Genomic DNA, 27,237 nt, shown 5'->3' on the forward strand with positions numbered 1-27,237 from the left:
CTTAGACTTTTGTCATAGCGTTGTACCAACTTTTCAATAGCCTCATCATAGAAGGCAGCCGCCAGTGCTTTCCGCCAATTCTCCACGCTGGCCTACACCTCGTTGTCTGTGTCAAAATGTTGTCTTCAAAGACAGCGGTTCATGTGACCAGAGATGAAACTCAGGGGGAGACAATTGCGGACTGTATTGTGGGTAATCTCACATTTCCATTTGAAAACGATGCAGGAGCATCTTCATTGCCCCTGCAGAATGCAGCTGAGAATTGTCTTGAAGAAGAAACAGCACGAGAGTTACGTAATGTTAGCTGCATAGCTTCAGGCGAAATTTCTCACCAGGCCCTCGTACTTGGCGGCAGACACTATTTTCTAGACATCTTTACGCACTCACTGCGAGCTCAGAAATGAGAAGAGCGACGTGATGCTAACTGGGGTTATACTAGAAACACTACCCAACACATCTGTGCAAAGCTTTATCGGATTTTCATAGTCGTTTCCATTTCGCGACCGATCGGAGCTTACTTTCTGAACGCCCCTCGTACAATATTGGCAACCAGAAAGTGATTAGCAAAACGTGAAGCCTGTAATTAGAATTCCTAGTGCCCACTTCATCTGAGAAATACATTTATAGCTACAGCTTATAGCTCTGAGGAATTAGGAGATTGTCTGGGATTCATAATCAAAAACCACACTTACTAACAAGTTCATAATATTCTGAAAGTCACAGACCAAAAGAATCCAAACAATCCAACTACCAGAGCAGTTCAGAGTCTAATGCGCTGATGCAACTATAACTGTTCAAACTAAATGTTTAAGTGAATGCTCGCCATAATTTGATGATAATGTTCATCAAACGCCACGTTAAATAATGGTAGAATGTCTGTCCCGCGACGGCACGTGAAAATACGACATACGCAAACTGAAGATAGATCATTAAGGTCATCCCAGAATTAACACTTCACTCGAAAATGATTTCATAGTTATGCGTATCCCGAGTAACTTAATACGGCATCCGAGGCTGTTTATAGCAATGATACGGACGCTACGCGACTCCCGGCACAGATGGCGTGCTACTTAGCGTCTGGAGAGAACTGGGGCCTTACTTTCTCGCGCAGCGTTCTTATATATAAAGCCGCGGTGCGGACGACTAAGGGAACGCCTGATCAAATCGGCTCTCCCGACTAGCCGCTGGGCTAGTAAGGCACCACTTCAAGTTATTGAATAAATCATTGCTTCCTTTGCTGATGGCCGATGAAGCTCTCAATTTAAATGTGCATTCAGCACACAGGTAAGTAATCATAATAAAAGTCTGACGTGGCTAAGTCAAATATTTTGGGCGGGAGAATTAATTTAATTACACTACACGCAGTAGACGAGCTCTGAACTTGCCCTTTGGAGATACGCTGTCGCTATAGTTTTATACACTCCTGGAAATTGAAATAAGAACACCGTGAATTCATTGTCCCAGGAAGGGGAAACTTTATTGACACATTCCTGGGGTCAGATACATCACATGATCACACTGACAGAACCACAGGCACATAGACACAGGCAACAGAGCATGCACAATGTCGGCACTAGTACAGTGTATATCCACCTTTCGCAGCAATGCAGGCTGCTATTCTCCCATGGAGACGATCGTAGAGATGCTGGATGTAGTCCTGTGGAACGGCTTGCCATGCCATTTCCACCTGGCGCCTCAGTTGGACCAGCGTTCGTGCTGGACGTGCAGACCGCGTGAGACGACGCTTCATCCAGTCCCAAACATGCTCAATGGGGGACAGATCCGGAGATCTTGCTGGCCAGGGTAGTTGACTTACACCTTCTAGAGCACGTTGGGTGGCACGGGATACATGCGGACGTGCACTGTCCTGTTGGAACAGCAAGTTCCCTTGCCGGTCTAGGAATGGTAGAACGATGGGTTCGATGACGGTTTGGATGTACCGTGCACTATTCAGTGTCCCCTCGACGATCACCAGTGGTGTACGGCCAGTGTAGGAGATCGCTCCCCACACCATGATGCCGGGTGTTGGCCCTGTGTGCCTCGGTCCTATGCAGTCCTGATTGTGGCGCTCACCTGCACGGCGCCAAACACGCATACGACCATCATTGGCACCAAGGCAGAAGCGACTCTCATCGCTGAAGACGGCACGTCTCCATTCGTCCCTCCATTCACGCCTGTCGCGACACCACTGGAGGCGGGCTGCACGATGTTGGGGCGTGAGTGGAAGACGGCCTAACGGTGTGCGGGACCGTAGCCCAGCCTCATGGAGACGGTTGCGAATGGTCCTCGCCGATACCCCAGGAGCAACAGTGTCCCTAATTTGCTGGGAAGTGGCGGTGCGGTCCCCTACGGCACTGCGTAGGATCCTACGGTCTTGGCGTGCATCCGTGCGTCGCTGCGGTCCGGTCCCAGGTCGACGGGCACGTGCACCTTCCGCCGACCACTGGCGACAACATCGATGTACTGTGGAGACCTCACGCCCCACGTGTTGAGCAATTCGGCGGTACGTCCACCCGGCCTCCCGCATGCCCACTATACGCCCTCGCTCAAAGTCCGTCAACTGCACATACGGTTCACGTCCACGCTGTCGCGGCATGCTACCAGTGTTAAAGACTGCGATGGAGCTCCGTATGCCACGGCAAACTGGCTGACACTGACGGCGGCGGTGCACAAATGCTGCGCAGCTAGCGCCATTCGACGGCCAACACCGCGGTTCCTGGTGTGTCCGCTGTGCCGTGCGTGTGATCATTGCTTGTACAGCCCTCGCGCAGTGTCCGGAGCAAGTATGGTGGGTCTGACACACCGGTGTCAATGTGTTCTTTTTTCCATTTCCAGGAGTGTAGTTATTCAATTGAAACTTCTCACATCTTTATGATTATAGCGGATCTCCCTTCTACTTAAATTTAAACATCCTAGCCTTATTTATTAGCCTACTTAATCTATCTTGCTTCCTTAATTTTTAAGACAAAAACCAGAAAATCATGAATTTCAACAAAAATTTTAATTTGTGAGATCCAGAACACTGTTTCTACTCAATTATTATGAAAAAGGAATCTAAATATAAATTTTTAAGTTTCTAGCTCTTTTCTGTTGCGCCAATGATTTTTACAGAAAAACGTCCAGATTTCGAAAATGGTTAACGTTATTGAACTGATATTCAACACATATTGATTTAGTATTACTCTTGACATGCTAGAAACGTTTCAGGTTATTTACTTGATTTTTAAAATATTGCGCAACATTTATGACGTCAGAGCTAGTTACAGCGGACTAGGCTGGCACACAATGGAAAGACTGATGTGAATTTTATACGGCGTGAGTAGGCTGCTTCCCTACACTATGTCTCATTAGTCCATGGAAGTAGTTGTTTTTCGTGACAGGCTAAAATATGGGCTTATATGACCAATTTATAAAAAGGGAGAAAAGACTAAGGCTACAAACTATCGACCAATTTCATTACTCTCAGTTTTCTCCAAGGTACTAGAGAAATTGATGCATAGCAGAATGGTTGAGCATCTTAGTAAATATAACATCCTCAGCAGTAGCCAGTTTGGCTTTCGGAAAGGGGTATCAACAGTGGATGCAATATATGCCTTTGTTGACAATGTTATGGAAGCCATAAATAATAATATGATGACGGTTGGGACATTTTGTGGCCTGTCAAAAGCTTTGGACAGTGTAAGTCACCATATTCTCTTGAGTAAAGCCAAGACCCTAGGAATGGGTGGAACTATAGGCACGTGGCTTGAATCCTATCTGTGTGGTAGAAAGCAGAAAGTAATCGTGGAAGGACTGCATGGCGGCCAGGTATCTTCAGAATGGGGCTCCATTACTGCAGGAGTACCTCAAGGCTCAGTATTGGGCCCACTGCTCTTTCTAATATTTATAAATGACTTAGCACTATGTACAGAATATGGGAAAATACCAATGTTTGCTGACGACACCACTTTATCACTTAGTAATCTCTCAGGGAATGTGTCAAATGAGGCTGCAAATAAAACTTTTGCAGATTTGACAAACTGGTTTGAAACCAATGGCCTTACAGTCAACCTAAAAAAGACAAATTACTTTCACTTCTCTTCTAACACAAATGATACTAATGAAATGAACCTAAAAATGGGTGAGCACGAGATTTTAAAGGTTGAGTCCTCCACTGCATATAGATAGCGAAATGAAGTGGCACCACCATATTCAAGATCTGTGCAAAAGGCTAAGCTCAGCAACGTTTACCTTAATAATAATTATTTCAAACACTAGGGAAATGAGCACAATAAAAACTGCATATTTTGGCTATTTTCACCAACTTATGGCCTATGGTATAATATTTTTGGGAATCAACCAATAGCAAAAAAAGTGTTCCATGCACAGAAGCGAGCAATAAAAACTATGTTTGGAGTACATCCTAGGCACTCGTGCAGGGATCTGTTTAGATCTCTACAATCCTTACAACACCTGCTTTGTTTCAAAAAACAGCAACTTATTCAAAATCAATAGCTCATACCACAGTTATAACACCCGAAGGGAGCTGGATATCCATTATGAGCTAAAAACGAAAAGCATGGTCCAGAAAGGGGTTTTATACAGTGGCACCAAGATTTTTAATGCCCTCCCACCGCACATTAAAGACCTGGTAGGAAACATGCCAAAGTTTAAAGAAAATCTGAAGCAGTTCCTTTTAGATGAATCTTGTTACAGTATTGATGAATTTCTTATCAAAAATGCATAGAATCTCTTGTTTGTGCTTAAACCTTACTGTATGACCTCTACAATTGATTAATCATACTCTGTAAGTACAGTGTAACTTAATACAATACCCAGATTTATGTATGACTGTATATTCCTTCAGATGTCCTGTATCTTAACTAATATGTGAGTGTATATGGTAAACTTCACAGTTTCTTTAATCTAATGATAAGATCAATGTATCTGTGTACAAAACAATACTGTGTAAAAACCTTGGCTCGTTTTATATCCAGGGATATGTTCCCATATGGATCTATGGAACACGAAATAAATACATAAATAAATAAATAAATAAATAAAATGCTTTCCAATAACGGCACCACTCCAAACACTACCGCTCGTGTTGTGTCAACGGCAGCCTACGCATGATACGGTAAGTGCTTTGTCTGGCTCCTACTGCTATCCCTCCGATGATGGGGAATGAAACAGACTGTTTCGGGGAGGCCATTACTTGCCCTAGGATGGCAGATACAGTTAAGACGTGTTTGGTGCACAATATGGCTATCTGCCCTAGTGGTTGTCAGATGTGGTCAACCGGGACCTCGACAACTAGTATGCCAGCCCTCACGTTTTCACGCAGTCCAACATCCAGACAATGATACATCTGAACGTTCCACAAATTTGGATATTGTACGATTCGACCAGATGACCAAATAGAGATAGAAAGGGGACTGTGTGATTTGCCATGTCGATTTTCACGAGGTTTTAGCCATAATTGTGAATGAAGTTGAGGTTGGTTGGTTGGTTGCTTGGGGAAGGAGACCAGACAGCGGGGTCATCGGTCTCATCGGATTAGGGAAGGATGGGGAAGGAAGTCGGCCGTGCCCTTTCAGAGGAACCATCCCGGCATTTGCCTGGAATGGTTTAGGGAAATCACGGAAAACCTAAATCAGGATGGCCGGACGCGGGATTGAACAGTCGTCCTCCCGAATGAGAGTCCAGTGTCGAACCGCTGCGCCACCTCGCTCGGTGAATGAAGTTGAGAATCTGGTAAATGTGCTCAACATCTGTAGTATCGATATAATCATATTCTTTGTAAGTCTGTGTTTTGAGACCAAAGATGTTAGAGCAAGTCAGAGAAAAAAAAAATTGAAATTTGTGATAAGATCTTATGGGACCAAACTACTTAGGTTATCGGTCCCTAAGCCTACACACTACTTACTCTAACTTAAACTAACTTACGCTATGGACAACACCATGCCCGAGGGAAGACTCGAACCTCCGAGGAGGGGGGGGGGGGGGGGGGGGAGAGACGCGCAGACCGTGACCAGACGCCTGAGACCGCGCGGCGCCAAGTCAGAGAATAGTGCAGTGTAGTGTGTGTTACTCAGTCTGGTTATGTACTAGGTTTGAAAACGATGGAAGTTGGCCTGCCCTCAGTTTCTTCTTGTTGGAACATTGCGTATGGTCAAAGTTTACTGTGGGAATATTATAATGCAACATATGGTTTTGTCTTATAATTGAAACAAGTGGCCGGCCTGAGTGGCCGAGCGGTTCTAGGCGCTACAGTCTGGAACCGCGCGACCGCTACGGTCGCAGGTTCGAATCCTGCCTCGGGCATGGATGCTTGTGATGTCCTTAGGTTAGTTAGGTTTAAGTAGTTCTAAGTCCCATAGTGCTCAGAGTCATTTTTTTTTTAACAAGTGTGAAGGAAAGAAATTGTACACAGGAAAATTATTAAAAATATATTGCTAACTTGTCTTGTTCAGAGAACTTTATGAAAGGGTGTATTGTGGTTTTGGCTTAATGGTTGGTTGGTTGGTTGGTTTGGGGAAGGAGACCAGACAGCGAGGTCATCGGTCTCATCGGATTAGGGAAGTACGGGGAAGGAAGTCGGCCGTGCCCTTTGAAAGGAACCATCCCGGCATTTGCCTGGAGCGATTTAGGGAAATCACGGAAAACCTAAATCAGGATGGCCGGACGCGGGATTGAACCGTCGTCCTCCCGAATGCGAGTCCAGTGTCTAACCACTGCGCAATGGCTTAATGAAGCATAGATATCTTGGATTCTTTGTTCTCGTTTATCAGTCGTTAACTTTAGTTTCTCATTTTTCATTCTTTACCTTTATGAATGTGTTTATACACTCGCATTGAACATCGCGAATTGTGTGCTGCAGAAGAATTTTTTGTGAAAACTGGCGAGATACCGTCTTGCACTACACGTCGCAAGTAAGGCAAACGAAATTTGATTTTTGACAGTCCCATCATTATCCCAATAGTGGCAGGTTGCAGCGCAGACGAGCGTTCCGTGTGTACAGGTAGGGAGCGTTCCGTGTGCACAGGTAGGCCAATGAATTTAGTTCTCATGAAGGTTCATGTCCATCGTAAGGTACAGTGTTTGTCACAGTGTGCTTGTGAAAATAACAGCACGCCAGTGAAGAGGTTTGATACTTGTACAAGATTTCAGTAAAGTGCAATTTTGTAAATTTTCAAGCCGTTTCATCAGATGCGTTAATTTTATGTTCATTTGGTGTGTAATTACAATATCAATTCTGGTACAGTGACTGTCGGCAAGAGCAAAGCTAAAAATGCAGGGCCGACATTTTAATCTGACTCATTTTGTTTCCCAGTCAGATAGCACTCGTACATTCTGTCGACATATACTGCTTCCTCGCAGGCGAATTGTTTAATGTACCAGCTAATCGGGACTACGCATAGGGTAGCGTGAGCGTCACATATCTCCGTTCGAAATTAAATTTTCACGTAGTTCTATTGGGCTGCATTGAGATTTAAATATTTCGATGTCAACATAAGCTTTATACAATGAAGAGCCAAAGAAACTGGTACACCTGCCTAATATCGTGTAGGCCCCCGAGAACACACCTAAGTGCCGCAACACGACGTGGCATGGACTCGGCTAATGTCTGAAGTAGTACAGGAGGGAACTGGCGCCATGAATCCTGCACGGCTGTGGAAATCTCTTCTGAACAGCACGTTGCACGGCGTGCCAGATATGCTCAATAATGTTCATGTCTGGGGAGAGTGGTGGCCAGCGGGAAGTCTTTAACCTCGAAGAGTGTTCCTTGCGCCACTCTGTCGCAATTCTGGACGTGTGGGGTGTCCCACTGTCCTGCTGGAATTGTCCAGGTCTGTCGGAATGCACCATTGGTACGAATGGATGCAGGTGATCAGACCGGATGCTTACGTACGTGTCACCTGTCAGAGTCGTATCTAGACGTATCAGAGGTCCAATACCACTCCAATTGCACACACCCCACGCCATCACAGAGCCTCCACCAGCTTGAACAGTCCCCTGTTGACAATCAGGATCTATGGATTCATGAGGTTGTCTTCATTCCCGTCGACGTCCATTCGCTCGATACAATTTGAAATGAGACTCGTCCGATCAAGCAACATGTTTCCAGTCATCAACAGTCCAATGTCGGTGTTGACGGGCCAGGCGAGGCGTAAAACACTATGCCGTGCAGTCATCAAGGGTACACGAGTGGGCCTTCGGCTCCGAAAGCGCGTATCGATGTTTCGTTGAATGGCCCAACATTGAAATCTGCAGCAGTTTGTGGAAGGGTTGCACGTCTGTCACGTTGAACGAGTGTCTTCAATCGTTGTTGGTCCCGTTCTTGCAGGATATTTTCCCGGCTGCAGCGATGTCGGAGATTTGATGTTTTAGCGGATTTGTGATATTCACGGTACACTTGTGAAATGGTTGAACGTAAAATTCCCACTTCATCGCTACCTCAGACATGCTGTGTCCCATCGCTCGTGCGCCGACTATAACAACACTTTCATATCTCGATAACCTGGATTGTAGCAGCGGTAACCGACGTAACAACTGCGCCAGACACTCGTCTTATACAGGGTGGTTCATTGATCGGGCCAAATATCTCGAGAAATAAACGTCAAACGAAAAAACTACAAAGAACGCTAGATGGGGCTGCCATAGGTCAAACGGATATCAACTGCGTTTTTTTAAAAATAGGAACCTCCATTTTTTATTACATATTAGTGTAGTACGTAAAGAAACATGAATGTTTTAATTGGACCACTTTTTCGCTTTGTGATTTTAGACGAACAGTTGGTAACAGGTAGGTTTTTTAAAATAAAATACACAACGTAGGTACGTTTGAACATTTAATTTCGGTTGTTCCAATGTGACACATGTACCTTCGTGAACTTACCATTTCTGAGAACGCATGCTGTTACAGCGTGATTACCTGTAAATATCTCATTAATGCAATAAATGCTCAAAATTATGTCCGTCAACCTCAATGCGTTTGGCAATACGTGTAACGACATTCCTCTCAACAGCGAGTAGTTCGCTTTCCGTAATGTTCGCTCATGCGCTGACAATGGGCTGATGCATGTTGTCAGGCGTTGTCGGTGGATCACGATAGGAAATATCGTTCAACTTTCCCCACAGAAAGAAATCCGGGGACGTCAGATCCGGTGAACGTGCGGGCCATGGTATGGTGCTTAGGCGACCAATCCACCTGTCATGAAATATGCTATTCAATACCGCTTCAACCGCACGCGAGCTATGTGCCGGACATCCATCATGTTGGAAATATATCGCCATTCTGTCAAGCAGTGAAATATATTGTAGTAACATCGGTAGAACATTACGTAGGAAATAAGCATACATTGCACCATTTAGATTGCCATCGATAAAATGGGGGCCAATTATCCTTCCTCCCATATTGCCGCACCATACATTAACCTGCCAAGGTCGCTGGTGTTCCACTTGTCGCAGCCATCGTGGATTTTCCGTTGCCCAATAGTGCGTATTATGCCGGTTTACGTTACCGCTGTTGGTGAATGATGCTTCGTCGCCAAATAGAACGCGTGCAAAAAATCTGTCATCGTCCCGTAATTTCTCATGTGCGCAGTGGCAGAACTGTACACGACGTTCAAAGTCGTCGCCATGCAATTTCTGGTGCATAGAAATATGGTACGGGTGCAATCGATGTTGATGTAGCATTCTCAGCACCGACGTTTTTGAGATTCCCGATTCTCGCGCAATTTGTCTGCTACTGATGTGCGGATTATCCTCGACAGGAGATAAAACACCTACTTGGGCATTATCATTTGTTGCAGGTCGTGGTTGACGTTTCACATGTGGCTGAACACTTTCTATTTCCTCAAATAACGTAACTATCCGGCGAACGGTCCGGACACGTGGATGATGTCGTCCAGGATACCGAGCAGCATACATAGCACACGCCCGTTGGGCAAGTTGATCACAATAGCCATACACCAACACGATATGGACCTTTTCGGGAATTGGTAAAGGGTCCATTTTAACACGGGTAATGAATCACGAAGCAAATCCCGTCCGCACTGGCGGAATGTTACGTGATACCACGTACTTATACGTTTGTGACTATTACAGCGCCATCTATCACAAAGCGATAAAAGTGGTCCAACTAAAACATTCATATTTCTTTACGCACTACACGAATATGTAATAAAAATGGGGGTTCCTATTTTTAAAAAAACGCAGTTGATATCCGTTTGACCTATGGCAGCGCAATCTAGCCGGCCAACCAATAGCGCCATCTGGTTTCCTTCTTCAAGCTAGAATAGTTTCGTTCTTTGTAGTTTTTTTCGTTTGACGCTTATTTCGTGAGATATTTGGCCCGGTCACGATGAATGAACCACCCTGTATAGGCTTTGCCTACCGCAGCCCCGTACTCTGCCTGCACTACTTTTGAATACGCGTGCTTTTCTTTGGCGCTTCATTGTATGTTAACAATATATGGAAGTAAGTATAGAATTTAACCTATGCAAGGAAACCACACACGAACAAAACCTTCGTGAATCACCACAAGCTGGACTGCCCTCTAGACGCGAAGCTGATTCTCAGCAGGTAGGCCACTTTCCCCATCGCGAGTGCTGCTCGCTCCTCGGTTTACCGACGCACTGTACAGTGTATTGAGACTGGTATGAATGTCGTCGCGACTCACCCTGTGTATGGTGCCGGTCTCTATCTCGAGCAGGCCGGAGCCCGCCCCCAGCGGCGGGGGCGGCGCGGCGCCCCCGGAGGCGGCTGCGAGGTCGCTCCTCTTGTTGCCGGCGCCGGCCAGCCCCACGCTGAGGGAGAGCACCTTGAGCGAGGCGGGGAACAGCGTGCTGAGCGTGCAGTTCACCCGCCGGCCGTAGTTGCGCAGCGTGTACACGTCGGACACGCCCTCCAGCAGGATGTTGCACGCTGCAGGCAGCACGAGAGCAACAGGTAGGGGGGCGTGTCTCAGGGGCCAGACCACGGTACACTGCAAACTTTTTGGGTCAAACTGTAATAGGTGGTGTTAGGTCCATAACACATTAGAGGGTTGCCCAGAAAGTAATGCACCGCATTTGTTTCTCGAACAATTCTATATTGTACGTAACGGGAATTACACACACGAAAGAATGGTGTTTTATCTTCACTCCCTATTTTTCCACGTAATCTCCATCCCGTTCTCTGGCCTTCCTCCAGCGCGAAACAAGGACGTGTGTGCCCTGCCGGTACAAATCCTTGTCCTGGTGGCGGAGCCAGTGATTCACTGTCGTCAAAATGTCTTCCACGAATGGCCTAAACAAGTGGAAGCTCGATGTAACATGTCAGGTGTGACAGCCGTGGATGGTCTCCCCGACTGCTGCAAATCGTGGAGCTCCGCCGAACCGCCTTCCCAACCTCACCCTCCGTGCCCAGCGACTAACTGTACCTCTGTCGACAGCACATGCTCCATAGAGTTTGCACAAGCGTTTGTGAATATTCCCCACAGTTTCTTTCTCTACAGTGGGCAATTCAGTGACGGCACGTCGCTTGTACTGTACATCACCTACAGACGCCATTTTGAAACTGCCCTTCACCTACGCTATCTGCCGGGAGTGATGGAAACTTGGCGCGCTAACTCAGGAGACTTCAAATAATACGTACGTAACTTTCCGCGATCGTAGCATTGTTTTCGGCTGAGAAAAAAAGGCGGTGCATTACTTTCTGGGCAACCGTCGTAATCACAAATGATTGAAGCGATTTCATAAATTCACTGTAGCTCCATTCATTGACATATGGTCACGACACACTACAGATACGTAGAAAAACAAAGTTTTGTTCGGCTGAAGCCGCACTTCAGGTTTCTGCCGCCAGAGCGCTCGAGAGCGCAGTGAGACAAAATGGCGACAGGAGCCGAGAAAGCGTATGTCGTGCTTGAAATGCACTCACATCAGTCAGTCATAACAGTGCAACGACACTTCAGGACGAAGTTCAACAAAGATCCACCAACTGCTAACTCCATTCGGCGATGGTATGCGCAGTTTAAAGCTTCTGGATGCCTCTGTAAGGGGAAATCAATGGGTCGGCGTGCAGTGAGCGCCGAGTGTGGGAGGAACTTGATTATCGGCTTGATGTCTGCCGAATCACTAAAGGGGCACATATCGAACATTTGTGAATGCCTAAAAAAACTTTTTGAGTTTTTGTATGTGTGTGCAAAGCATTGTGAAAATAGCTCAAATAATAAAGTTATTGTAGAGCTGTGAAATCGCTTCAATCATTTGTAATAACCCTGTATTATTCAGAATGTTTTCATGAAGAGCATATAGTACAGTCCTACGAGGCGCTGATTGCCCCTCAAGTAGCATCACGAGGCTGAGGGGTTTCCCTTCCAGCCCTTCCACCAACGAAAAACCTCCGGCAGTACAGGGAATTGAAGGTAGGTCCTCCGCATGCCGGTCTATACGGTGGCATCCTCGAGAACGAAAGGTTTCTTTGCGCAGTAGCGTTCAGTGACGATCTTCGCGGTCCTCGCTCACGACTACGGTTCCCCAGCGCCGGCTTGCCCCTATTCGTGTTCCATCTCTGCTATATTTATTGAGGAACATGCATTTGTTTGCCAACTATCAGTTGGTTTCTGGATTCCACTTTCAGCCATTTTTAGTGGACAAGGTGTACGATGGAAACAAAACCTTCTGTGTTGTAAATACATAATAAAAATTCCAGACTAATTATAACATTCATAATTAAAACGAGCTCATGAGTTTGGTAGTAGGAAAGGCGAATGCTTGACTTCACTTTGTCGGGAGAATCATAGAAAAGTTTAGTACATCCATGAAGGTGACTGCATGTAGAACACTAGTGCGACCTATTCTTGTATGCTGCTCGAGTGTTTGGGATTCTCACCAGGCTGGATTAATGGAAAACATTGAACCAATTCAGGGGCGGGCTGCTAGATTTGTTACCGACAGGTTCGAACAACGCGTTAAGTGTTACAGAAATGCTTCAGGAACTCAGATAGGAATCCCTCTAGGGAAGGCGACGTTCTTTTCGAGAAACGCTATTGAGAAAATTTAGAGAGCCGGCATTTGAAGCAGACTGCCGAACGATTCTACTGCCGCCAACGTAGATTTTGCATAAGGACCACGAAGGTAAGAAACAAGAAGTTGGTGCTCATATGGAGGCATATAGACAATATTTCTCTCGCTCTGTTTGTGACTAGAACAGCAAAGGAATTGACTAGCAATGCTACAGGTACACTCCGCCACGCACCGTACGGTGGCTTGCAGAGTATGTATGCAGATGAAGATATAAAAAATTGTCAAACTCAGAAACGACACTCATTACTGATCAGTAAAACTGATTCCGTTTCAGACAGGACTGAATAATGCAGATGATGAAACTTTCGTCACTTATGTAATAAACCTCAGAGGTAAAGGTAAAGCTGCCAGCAACACGAAGACTAGTAGGAGCACACGGCCCTTTACTGGGCACGGTTCTACTGACGCTCACATACTCAGCCAGTTGCAGGAGGACCTATAGTGTACTTCGAGCCTCGTTGCAATTTGCCTTTCTTCCAATATACATAACATTGCCAAACGTGACAGAAATCACGTGCCAAGAGGATGTAGGAGGAACTGTGGACTGAACCCCGAACCTGAAGGCTTGAATTCTGACAGACAACCAACTAAACGCCTACATATAGGAAAAATTAATTTCAGAAGGGAAAGTTAAAAACGTATCCTCTTAACTCCTCCTCCTCCAGTACTAGAACTTTTATTGTTACACAGTTACTGGCACAAATGACTTACACGTACACATCAATTGCTAACCCACGTGTATTTAGTGTCTACATCTACCTCTACACTCTGCAAGCCTCCATACGAAGTGGGGCGCAAGATGCTTCTGACATAATTATTATCCTTCCCTTTCCATGTACCATGCGAGAGCAGGATGTGTGGCAAGAACGAGTGTCGATAAACTTTCGTATGCGCTGTACTTCCTCTGTTTTTTGCGGTGCATTACTTTCTGGGTAACCCTCGTGTATTGAGACAGGGAACCAATGGTTGAGTTGGGTTGGGTTGTTTGGGGAAGGAGACCAGACAGCGAGGTCGTCGGTCTCATCGGATTAGGGATGGATGGGGAAGGAAGTCGGCCGTGCCCTTTCAAAGGAACCATCCCGGCATTTGCCTGGAGCGATTTAGGAAAATCACGGAAAACCTAAGTCAGGATGGCCGGACGCGGGATTGAACCGTCGTCCTCTCGAATGCGAGTCCAGTGTCTAACCACTGTGACACCTCGCTCGAACACTGTACACTACGTAACAGCCGGCCGCTGTGGCCGAGCGGTTCTAGGCGCTTCCACGCGGCTGCTACGGTCGCGGGTTCGAATTCTGCCTCGGGCATGGATGTGTGTCATGTCCTTAGGTTAGTTAGATTTACTTAGATCTAAGTCTAGGGGACTGATTACCTCAGATGTTAAGTCCCATAGTGCTTAAAGCCATTTGAACCAGTTTTTTCTACACTACGTAACAACAATGTAAGTGTTCAAAGCGACGACCGCCGGTGTCAGTGCATGTACGAGGTCTGTTCAAAAAATTCCGGAACATTCGCAATTTGGCGCCAGTAGTGTGTTGGAGCGAAACGCGATTTGCATCCCTGAATTTAACGTGTAACAGCTGGAAGTTTCACTGTTGTATGTCTGTTATTGTTCAGTGCTGTATTAAGTAGAACGCTGTGTCGGACAGTTTGCGAATTTCGAGATGGCAGAGTTACAACAGCAACGTGTCTGCATTCAATTTTTTACAGAGACACACAACTAATGCAGGTAGCCTACGGTGATTAATGCTTAAGCTATTCTCAGTGTTACGAATGGTTCACGCGGTTTAAAAGTGGCAGGACGGAAGATGACCCTTATTCTGAACGCCCCTCGACACCTACCTTCATGTCACGAACATCGACGAAATTGTGCTTGCCAATCGAAGAGTGAGTGTCCGAGATATTGCAGAAGAATTTAACATTTCAGTTGGATCGTGTCGTGAAATTCTGACACAGCACCTTGGAATGGATCGTGTTGCCGTCAAGTTTTTCCTACGGCTCATTAGACAAGAACAGAAAGACCTTCGCCTCGCAATTTGTGAAGAGCTTTTGGACCGTGCAAATGAGAACGAGATGTTCCTTAAGAGAATCGTCCGTAATAATAAGACCAAGGTTCAGTCTTCGTAATGGGTCGGCAAAGGTTCTCAAAGACCAAAAGAACCTCGTCAGGTCAGGTCAAATGTCAAAGCCATACTGAAATTCGAAGGATTATTTCATCATGAATTCGTGCCACAGGGTAATCCCAAAAGTCAGGTCTTCTATTTTTTTTATAAGTACAGAACTCTGTTTGTGTGGCAGTTGGTCACACTGTTATGAATAGTGGTTCACGCGCTGTGTGAAAACATGCGCACGCCGCGCTGAGGCGCTCAGTCTTGGCTTGTCAGCCATTGAGAATGGGACTCCCGTTGGATGTTAACGCCAAGTGAGAATTGCGCGCAGTTATTCGGTTCTTGAACGCAAAGGGCACTGCGCCGATTGAAATGCATCGCCAATTGACGGAAGTGTATGGTGGGTCGTGCATGGATGTAAAAAATGTTCGTAAGTGGTGTAGAGAGTTTGCAGCCTGTCGGACCGAAATTCACGACGAACAAAGGAAAGGCAGTCCGCCAATTTCTGAGTAGACTGTGTTGAAGGTGGAGCAAAGCACGCGTGAAGATCGGCGGCTCACCCTGGATGATCTCTGCATGTTGGTTCCTGAGGTTTCCCGAAGCACCACTCACAGAATTTGAACGGAAACATTGAACTGTCGGTAGGTGTGCGCAAGATGGGTGCCAAGCATGCTGACTGAGGATCACATGCGGCAACGAGTTGATGCCTCCCGCGCATTTCTTCACCGCCTTGCAGCCGAGCAGGACAACTTTCTGGACTCAATTGTCACGGGAGACAAAACCTGGGCATACCAATTTAGACCTGAGACCAAGCAACAATCGCGCTAGTGACGATATCCTTCTTCGCCAAAGCCGCGGAAATTCAAACGAACACAGTCTGCCGGTAATGTAATGACAACAGTTTTTTGGGATCGGAAAGGGGTATTGTTGGTCGACTTTATGCCCACTGGGACCACAATTAACGCTGACATGTACTGTGAGACTCTGAAAAAACTCAAACGGGTAATTCAGAACCGGAGAAGAGGAATGTTGAGCAAGGCCGTACACATTCTCCATGACAACGCTCACCCACACATCGCTCGGCAAACCGTTGCCCTCCTGCAACAGTTTCAGTGGAACGTTATCACCCACCCACCCTATAGTCCTGACTTGGCGCCCAGTGACTATCACCTGTTCCCTAGGTTAAAAGAACATTTGGCCGGAAAGCGATTCAGCTCCGACGACGAGGCGAAAGAAGAGTTTCATAACTTTCTGAACAGAATGGCGGCGAGCTGGTATGACATGGGCATACAAAAAGTGACACAGCGTCTTCAAAAATGGATCGACAGAAATGGTGATTATGTCGAAAAATAGCTAAATTTTCAAGCTGTAAACTGATGTAAACCATTGTAGAAATAAACAGGTCTATGTACTTATAAACAAAATAGAACTTACTTTTGGGATTACCCTCGTAAAATCGATGCTACTATCGGGACGTATTGCGATACCTGCGAGAAAATGGTATAAGCAAACGGCCTGAATTATGGTGAGGCAATTCATGGCTCTTGCATCAGGAGAACGCAGCCGCACATTCATCGCCGTTGGTGCATGGCTATTGCACAAAAGCACTGTGTTCCCTCATCCCCTAGTCCCTGCGGTTATTTTTTTATTTTCACACCTGGAAACCCTGTTGAAAGGACGAAGATCGACAACGATGACATAAAAGAAAATTCGCAGACGGCGCTTCGTGCGATGCAGCAAGAGGCGTACCAAGACTGCTTCCGAAACTGGAAACTGCATTGGAGGAATCTTGAAGGAGACCATGAGCAATACGTAAAACGTAAGTGTAGAAAAAGTTTCACACAGTTGCGGAATTTACACTACTGGCCATTAAAATCGCTACACCACAAAGATGACGTGCTACAGAAGCGAAATTTAACCGACAGGAAGAAAATGCTGTGATATGCAAATGATTAACTTTTCAGAGCATTCACACAAGGTTGGCGCCGGTAGCTACACCTACAACGTGCTGGCATGAGGAAAGTTTCCTACCGATTTCTCATACACAAACAGCAGTTGACCGGCGTTGCCTGGTGAAACGTTGTTGTGATGCCTCGTGTAAGGAGGAGAAATGCGTACAATCACGTTTTCGACTTTGATAAAGGTCGGATTGTAGCCCGTCGCGACTGCGGTTTATCGTTTCGCGACATTGCTGCTCGCGTTGGTCGAGATCCAATGACTGTTAGCAGAATATGGAATCGGTGGGTTCAGGAGGGTAATACGGAACGCTGTGCTGGATCCCAACGGCCTCGTATCACTAGCAGTCGACATGACAGGCATCTTATCCGCATGGCTGTAACGGATCGTGCAGCCACGTCTCGATCCCTGAGTCAGCAGATGGGGACGTTTGCAAGACAACAACCATCTGCACGAACAGTTCGACGACGTTTGCAGCAGCATGGACTATCAGCTTGGGGACCGTGGCTGCGGTTACCCTTGACGCTGCATCACAGACAGGAGCGCCTGCTATGGTGTACTCAACGACGAACCTGCGTGCACGATTGGCAGAACGTCATTTTTTCGGATGAATCCAGATTCTGTTTACAGCATCATGATGGTCGCATCCGTGTTTGGCGACATCACGGTGAACGCACATTGGAAGCGTGTACTCGTCATCGCCTTACTGGCGTATCACCCGGTGTGATGGTGTGGGGTGCCATTGGTTACCCGTCTTGGTCACCTCTTGTTCGCATTGACGGCACTTTGAACAGTGGACGTTACGTTTAAGATGTGTTAAGACCCGTAGCTCTGCCCTCCATTCGATTCCTGCGAAATCCTACATTTCAGCAGGATAATGCACGACCGCATGTTGCAGGTCCTGTACAGACCTTTCTGGATACAGAAAATGTTCGACTGCTGCCCTCGCCAGCACATTCTCAAGATCTCTCACCAACTGAAAACGTGTGGTCAATGGTGGCCGAGTAACTGGCTCGTCACAATACGCCAGTCACTACTCTTGATGAACTGTGATATCGTGTTGAAGGTGCATGAGCAGCTGTACCTGTACACGCCATCGAAGCTCTGTTTGATCAATGCCCAGGCGTATAAAGATCGTTATTACGGCCAGAGGTGGTTGTTCTGGGTACTGATTTCTCAGGATCTATACACCGAAATTGTGTGAAAATGTAATCACATGTCAGTTCTAGTATAATGTATTTCTGCAAGGAATACCCGTTTATCATCTGCATTTCTTCTTGGTGTAGCAATTTTAATGGCCAGTAGTTTATTGAACAGACCTAGTATTGCAATGGTGCATGCAGTACTTCCACACTTTCACAAATGTACCGGGTGTCTGTTTTACACTGGAACAGACGGCAGGTGACAAGCAGGTTAAATCTCTGACCACCAAACAGACATACCGTACACAACTTAGCCCATAGCGCGCGTGTCATGTGGCAACAGCACGCATCGCACCGGCGCGTTAACCTGAGCCGCACGCACACCACTATCCCTGGTGTCAGTCCTCCATTGCGTGAGACAGCCTGTGACGTGTCCCTGTGAGATTTAGTTCTGTGTTCAGTGGGAGATGCGTAGTCAAAGCCGGCCGAAGTGGTCGTGCGGTTAGAGGCGCTGCAGTCTGGAACCGCAAGGCCGCTACGGTCGCAGGTTCGAATCCTGCCTCGGGCATGGATGTTTGTGATGTCCTTAGGTTAGTTAGGTTTAACTAGTTCTAAGTTCTAGGGGACTAATGACCTCAGAAGTTGAGTCCCATAGTGCTCAGAGCCATTCGTAGTCAAAGATGGAACGTAAGTCGTCATGGGAGTTGGCAGACATGCTTTTCATGCATGATGCGGCAGGATGTAGTGCCTGTAAAGGAGCACGGGTTTACAGAACATTGCCAACAGATGGCAAGTTAATAGGAAGTAGTTTATCTCCGTGGATACCAATTTAACGAGAGACGGGATCGTTCACGCCACAGAGAGCTGGCCAAGGTTTCTGCCAAAGACATGTCCAAACACCAGACTTTCGGAGATGGTACTGGATCGTGTAGCCAACCACATAAGCACCTATCAACTTGCCCATAAAACGCTCATTTTTGAAGGATAGAGTGTGTAAAGAACTGAAGAAATATAGGTTCATCTCTGGCGTAGAGAACGTATGCAAGCACTGGTACCAACGGTGCTTCAGCCCCACGTTAACCTCTGTCAGTGGATTATACACCACGGTACTGTAGTACCGAACTTCATGCTTGTTTACTGTTCATAGATGAGGCATCATTTGGCCTTGATGGTGTCTTCAACAACCGCGACAGCCATGTCTCGAGTGACGACAATCCCCAGGTCAATCACATCGGTGGACACCAGTAATGATTCTTTGTCAATGCACGGGTGGACCTTGTCCAAGACCATCGTAACAGGACTTCATTTGCTGCCTCCTCGTTTTACAGGTCCGTGTTACCTAGTGTTCCTGTGAGATGTACTTCCACAGTTCTTTGACACTCTACCCCTTGTTTCCGTGAAAGGGTGTGGTTTCAACATGACGGTGCACAAGCATACTTCGATGATTATGTCCGCGAGCTCCTGAACATTATTGGATTGGAAGTGGAGGCCGTGTCACATGGCCAATGCGACTGCCTGATCACGCGCCTCTGGAATTTTTCCTCTGGAACTACATAAAGACGTTGGTGCATGCAACCCCTGTAGAAACGGATGAAGATCTGCTTGCTAGGATCCGAGGTGCATGTGATCTTTGAGAGAGTGCCGTAGAACTTCATGCACCATTGCCACGTAAGCATTGAGACTGGCGGTCGTTACTTTCAACAATTACTATGAGCTACAATATTGTTCAAAAATGGCTCTTAGCACTATGGGACTTAACATCAGAGATCATCAGTATCCTAGAACTTAGAACTAGCTGCGCCTACAAGACATGCAGGGGTGTACGTGCACCAATCATAATCGCACCCCACACCATCAAACCACAACCTCCATATAGGTCCCTTTCAAGGACATTAAGGGGTTGGTGTCTGGTTCCTGGTTCACGCCAGATGAGAACCCGTCGAGAATCACTGTTCTGACTATACCTGGACTCGTCCGTGAACATAACCTCGGACCACTGTTCCAATGACCATGTACTGTGTTCTTGACACCAGGCTTTACGAGCTCTCCTGCGACCAGGGGTCAGTGGATATCTTGCGCGTCTCTGGGCGAATAAACCATGTCTGTTCAATCGTCTGTAGACTGTGTGTCTGGAGACAACTGTTCCAGTGGCTGCAGTAAGGTCCCGAGCAAGGCTACATGCAGTACTCCGTGGCCGTCTGCGGGCACTGATGGTGAGATATTGGTCTTCTTGTGGTGTTGTACACTGTGGACTTCCAGTACTGTAGCGCCTGGACACGTTTCCTCTCTCCTGGAATCGTTGCTATAACCCTGAGATCACACTTTGTGGCACACGGAGGGCCCTTGCTACGATCTGCTGTGTTTGACCAGCCTCCAGTGGCCCTAGTATTCTACCCCTCATAACGTCATCAATATGTGTTTTTTGAGCCATTTTCAACACCCAGTCACCAATAGCATTTCTGAAAACGTCTGCACACTTACTCGCTGCACCGTCTCTGACATGTACCAATACACCTCTGCGTACGTGGACTGCTGCCAGCGCCACCGTGCGACGACCGCAGGTCAAATTCACTGCATGGTCATACCCCGAGGTGATTTAAAACCGCAAATCGCCCACCAGAGCGTTGTTCCACCATGTATCAGCATTATCCTTAATTTATGAGCATGAGTGTAGAAATTCTGCCTATGTCTGTCCGACGCCCAAGGAATTCGGCAGACTATGGCTGTTGACCGGGGTAGTATGAGGGCTGATCCAGTAGCGGAAACAAACATCTACAGATTAAATGCAAATAAAACTAAAAATTAGAAATTAAAAAAATTCTTTAGTGCAAACAGTAGTATTAGTAGTTCGCGAACTGGTTAACTGTTTTATTGTAGTTTTGTAGTACTATAAATAGTGTAGTATTAAAAAATTAAGTATCAGGAATGAACAGTTATTATCTAGATTTATTATTATACAAGAAAGTGTGATTTGTATGGCAAATTTTAGCTTTTCAGGTAATAGACTGTAATTCAGAGGAATAAATAGACAAATAAATACTGCCAGTATATATTTTGTACCCTTTCTACATCGGCCATTACTTATTTTGCCGTCCAAATAGCAAAACTCATCTCCTACTTACAGTGCTTCACTTTCTGATCTAACTTACTCAGGATCACCTAAAGTAATTCCACTACATTCTTCTTCTTCTTCTTCTTCCTCTTCTTCTTTCGTTTCACCCTCTTTGGGGTATGCTGGATCAATCATTCCTTTTTGTGTTGTTCTTTTCTTAGGGCCCAGTATTTCTTCATTCTTTCTGATTTTCTTCTCCTCTCTTCTTCCGAGATGAAGGGTTTGGACTTTTGTGTAGATTTGTGTTGGAACCTTATGTTTTCATCTTTAGTAATTAATTTAGCTGTTCGATCAATAATTGAATTTTCTGAAATCTCTAATTCTACTAGGTCTTTCTCAGTTTCTTTAAACCAGTTGGGTTTCGTTTTGCGGTTACGGAAGAAGTCAAAGATTTGTTTAGTTAATCTGTTGGAATTCATTCTGAGAATATGACCATAAAAATTTATCCTCCTTTTTCGCATAGTATCTAAAAGTTTTTCAATTTTCTTGTAGTGTGTTTCATTTTTGATGTATATAATCTTATTGTCTTGAAATTTTGGTCCTATGGTTTTTCTTAAACTTTTTCTTTCCTTTAGCTCAAGTTTCTCCATTTGGCCTTTGAAATTCATGTTAAGTGTTTCTGGTGCATACAGTGCTTCTGGCTTAATCACTGTCTTGTAATGTGTAATTTTGGACCCCCATGAAAGGGATTTTTTGTTGTATGTATTTTTTGTTAGTTGGAAGGCCAATTCAAGTTTATTTTTTCTGGATTCCATTGCTTTGCTTTCCCCAGCATTCCAACTAATCCATTCTCCGAGATATTCGAATTCTTTTACTATTTCAATCTTCTGTTCTTGAACTTAGAGGTATTTATGTGAGTGCTTGATGTTTATCAATATCTTAGTTTTTTTCGAAGGAGATATGAAGACCTATTTTAGCTGCTTGTTTCTTTAGTTCAAGGATTTGCTCCCGTGCTTCTTCCATTGTTTCAGCAAACAGGGCCATAACATCTGCAAAAGCAATGCAATTTATTTTAAGGTTCTTCCTTTTGCAACTCAGTCTTATACCACTCTTAATACTTGTGTTCCATTCTCTGACTACTTTCTCAAGCGCACAATTGAACAGCAAAGGTGAGAGCCCATCCCCCTGTCGCACTCCCGTTTTTATTTCAAAGGATTCCGATAATTTGCCCATAAATTTAACTTTCGAAAATGTATTTGTAAGGGTCGCTTTTATGATATTAGTTGATTTCTTATCCAAACCCATTTCTTCCAGGATTCATAATAGAGATTCTCTATCAATCGAATCGTATACTTCTTGAAATCAATGAAGGAGATTACGTATGTCTTTGCCCTTGATTTTTGGTATGACATAACGTTTTTGAGGTTTAGTATTTGTTCCGAACATGATCTACCCTTTCTAAAACCTCCCTCGTATTCCCCGATTTGCGGATCCAATTGCGGCTCTGCCCTGTTCAAAAGGACTTTAGAAACAATCTTGTACGTTATATCCAGCAGTGACATTCCTCTGTAATTGTTGGGGTCTGTCTTCAAACCTTTCTTGTGGAATAGGGTGGATGAGAACTGTTCTTCATTCTGCGGGGATCTCTTCTTCTTTCCAGATTTTATCGAAAACACACTTAATGGATGTAACTGCATTTTTGTCAGCCTTTTTCCGTAGTTCGGCCACTATTTTGTTTTCTCCGGACGCCTTGTTGTTTTTAAGTTCTGAAATAACCTTCTGTAGTTCTTCAGTCGTCGGTGGTTCTGAATCCGGCTTCTCGCGGTTATTTGGGATGGATTCAAATTTTTGGAGGATGAGTTCACAATTCAAGAGTTTCTCAAAGTAGCCTGCTAGTATTTATCAATTTTCCGTGTTATTGTGAGCGATGGTCCCATTTACATCTCTAAATTGGAGGGTGGGTGCTTTGTATCTTGATAACCTTTGTTTGAAAGTTCTATAAAAGCTCCTCGAGTTGTTTTTAGCAAATTCTTCATCAATTTGGCGGATAGTTTTGTTTTCATGTGTCTTCTTAATCCTTTTTATATTTTTATCTACCAGTTTTCTAACTGTAATGAAATTCAATCTGCTTTCTTCTGTTTTCTGTGACTGCCAGTTTTGCCATGCCTGTTTTCTTGTTTCAATGAGGGCATCACATTCCAGCGACCACCAGGCATGTTTTTTACTTTTTATGTTAGGTGCTATCCGTTCGGCTGTAGTAATGAGGTTTTCCTTGATATCCCCCCAGCTCTGTGTCTGAATGGTTTCGGTTCCTTTTGTGAATTCATCTGATTTTAATTTCTTTTCTGTGCTATACTTCCGACCCTTAATTTGTTTCATGCTGCGTTTCCTGTTTGGGATGACTTTGAACTTAATTTTAGAAAGGTAATGGCCTGAATCCAAGTTTGCACCCCTGAGTACCCTAACGCTCATGATTTCTTTGCTAGAAACCTTCTTGATTGCCACGTGATCAAGTTGAAATTCCCCAATGCTAGGATTTGGGGATACCCATGTCTTTTGTCTTCGTGGTAGTTTCTTGAAAGCTGTGGATTTAAGAATTAAATTGTGTGCTTGGCAAAGTTTTATTAACCTCACACCATTTCTGTTTGTTCTCTTGTGTGCAGGATAGTCTCCAATTATTTTCTTATATCTTTTTTCTTTACCAATCTGTGCATTAAAATCTCCAAGAAGAATGATGATGTTTTTACCTGGAATTTTCTGAATAATGTCATCTAGATGATTCCAAAAGTCCTCCACTTTTTCTTTGTTTTTCCTGTTATCCTCAATTACAGGGGCACGTGCATTGATAATTGTGTAGATTTTGTTTGTGCTTGTGAATGTAAGACTTGAGATTCTTTCTGATTGGGAATCAAAGTCAACTACACTCCTGGAAATGGAAAAAAGAACACATTGACACCGGTGTGTCAGACCCACCATACTTGCTCCGGACACTGCGAGAGGGCTGTACAAGCAATGATCACACGCACGGCACAGCGGACACACCAGGAACCGCGGTGTTGGCCGTCGAATGGCGCTAGCTGCGCAGCATTTGTGCACCGCCGCCGTCAGTGTCAGCCAGTTTGCCGTGGCATACGGAGCTCCATCGCAGTCTTTAACACTGGTAGCATGCCGCGACAGCGTGGACGTGAACCGTATGTGCAGTTGACGGACTTTGAGCGAGGGCGTATAGTGGGCATGCGGGAGGCCGGGTGGACGTACCGCCGAATTGCTCAACACGTGGGGCGTGAGGTCTCCACAGTACATAGATGTTGTCGCCAGTGGTCGGCGGAAGGTGCACGTGCCCGTCGACCTGGGACCGGACCGCAGCGACGCACGGATGCACGCCAAGACCGTAGGATCCTACGCAGTGCCGTAGGGGACCGCACCGCCACTTCCCAGCAAATTAGGGACACTGTTGCTCCTGGGGTATCGGCGAGGACCATTCGCAACCGTCTCCATGAAGCTGGGCTACGGTCCCGCACACCGTTAGGCCGTCTTCCGCTCACGCCCCAACATCGTGCAGCCCGCCTCCAGTGGTGTCGCGACAGGCGTGAATGGAGGGACGAATGGAGACGTGTCGTCTTCAGCGATGAGAGTCGCTTCTGCCTTGGTGCCAATGATGGTCGTATGCGTGTTTGGCACCGTGCAGTTGAGCGCCACAATCAGGACTGCATACGACCGAGGCACACAGGGCCAACACCCGGCATCATGGTGTGGGGAGCGATCTCCTACACTGGCCGTACATCACTGGTGATCGTCGAGGGGACACTGAATAGTGCACGGTACATCCAAACCGTCATCGAACCCATCGTTCTACCATTCCTAGACCGGCAAGGGAACTTGCTGTTCCAACAGGACAATGCACGTCCGAATGTATTCCGTGCCACCCAACGTGCTCTAGAAGGTGTAAGTCAACTACCCTGGCCAGCAAGATCTCCGGATCTGTCCCCCATTGAGCATGTTTGGGACTGGATGAAGCGTCGTCTCACGCGGTCTGCACGTCCAGCACGAACGCTGGTCCAACTGAGGCGCCAGGTGGAAATGGCATGGCAAGCCGTTCCACAGGACTACATCCAGCATCTCTACGATCGTCTCCATGGGAGAATAGCAGCCTGCATTGCTGCGAAAGGTGGATATACACTGTACTAGTGCCGACATTGTGCATGCTCTGTTGCCTGTGTCTATGTGCCTGTGGTTCTGTCAGTGTGATCATGTGATGTATCTGACCCCAGGAATGTGTCAATAAAGTTTCCCCTTCCTGGGACAATGAATTCACGGTGTTCTTATTTCAATTTCCAGGAGTGTATTAAGTTGAAGATTTGTTTGTTGATTATAAAGGCTGTTGCAAGGTGTGGTACATTTTTCATTACTCTCGGTCCCACTTTACCTCTGTAGATCCTAAAACCTTCGGAATCGAAGGCATCTGTATCCATGTATCGTGTTTCTTGAACGGCTGTTATAAGTACGTTGTGGTTCTTTAGCGTATCTGTTAGATGTTTTAGTTTTCCGGTTTTCAACAATGAGTTTGCATTGAAAGTTACTAGGTACGTTGATTGTCTATGTTGAAATTTGGAGGAGATTCCAAGACACTCCGACTTGTCTTCGTACAATGTTGCAGACTCCCCAGAATCCGAATGTCTGCTGATGTACGGTGGATCGTCCACCTGGGGTAAAATAGTTTACATCACACAGTTTCATGATTGATGAAACTTATTTTGGGTGTGACCCAAAGGCCACAAAAAAATTCAACCAAGATTGTGAATCATGGAGGTAGTTCTTCCGCTATCTCCGCCGTTAGGAATCTGAACTTACTCTTCCGCCTTCGAGACCGTTGACCAGGTTTCACCTAGTAACCCTAGGCAGGGGCCCTTACGGGGTACTACCATCTGGAGCCAGATGGACCCAGGTTTTTTAACGAGGTGTTACTCCTCCTCCTCCTCCTCCTCCTCCTCCTCCTCCTCCTCCTTCCTCATCACTTGCGAAATGAGGCCCCAGCCTTGGGACCAGCAGTCGTGGAGTTTCCACTACATTCCTTTATCCTCGTTTTACTGATATTCATATTTTGATATCGTTTAAAGACACTAGCGACTTCGTTCAACTGATCTTTCACGTCCTTTGCCGTCTCTGTCATAATTACAATGTAACCTTCAGCTTTCCAAATTTCTCCTATATTTCCTTTACTGCTTGCCTTACGCACAGGTTGAGTAATACCGGGAATAAGCTACAACCCTGTCTCCTGCCTTCCTCTACTGCTTCTCTTTCATGTTCTTCAACTCATAACTTCTGTCTGTTTGTTTACAAGTCGTGAATAACATTTCACTCGCTGTACCTTATCCTTTGTACTTCCTGAATTTCAGAAGCTTATGAAAATTTTCTCTAGCGAGTTTGTTTTTCTTGAATGCGTCTTCTAGTGTTACCGATCGGGCCAGTATTGCCTCGTGTATTATAAATTTCTTCCGGCACCAACCTGTTGTTCACGCAGGCTGGCTCCTACCAGTCGGTCCATTCTTCTACACATTGTTACTTTACTGAAATGGCGAGCGTGTTTGTAGCGAAATAGAATGCTGAGAGCTTGGCACACCCCTCCGTAATGTGGCTGCTGTTATTGCTATTCGCCCGTTACACATTTACATGATGCTGACAGTAATGGGCATTTTACGACGGCTGAGACATCGCAGAGCCATCAATGGGGCTTAGGGAGCCAGGCGGCTACATTTTATGGTGCCAGGGTGGGAGAGATTTACTATTAGTGTGAGCCTCTCAGGGCACAGTGCACCTCCTCAAACCGCGGAAGCCCTGTCGCCTGAGAAGTTGGCCAGACTTCTGACCGACTTTTATCATCTAGCAATCGCCACTTCCTCTGCAAACTACATGCTCAAGTACGTCACGAG

At 45.8% G+C, this 27,237-nt stretch overlaps 1 protein-coding gene across 1 annotated transcript in view; it reads right to left on the reverse strand.

The window, feature by feature from the left end:
* LOC126215126 (corticotropin-releasing factor-binding protein) overlaps positions 1 to 27,237 on the reverse strand; it is a 1,136,034-nt gene that overhangs the window by 39,710 nt on the left and 1,069,087 nt on the right. Inside the window, exon 6 of the mRNA XM_049941787.1 lies at positions 10,664 to 10,908. Coding sequence (XP_049797744.1) covers positions 10,664 to 10,908 — 245 coding nt within the window. The remainder of the gene's footprint in view (positions 1 to 10,663; positions 10,909 to 27,237) is intronic.

This window comes from Schistocerca nitens, chromosome 12 (assembly GCF_023898315.1).
Source record: "Schistocerca nitens isolate TAMUIC-IGC-003100 chromosome 12, iqSchNite1.1, whole genome shotgun sequence".
Classification (NCBI taxonomy): Eukaryota; Metazoa; Arthropoda; class Insecta; order Orthoptera; family Acrididae; genus Schistocerca; species Schistocerca nitens.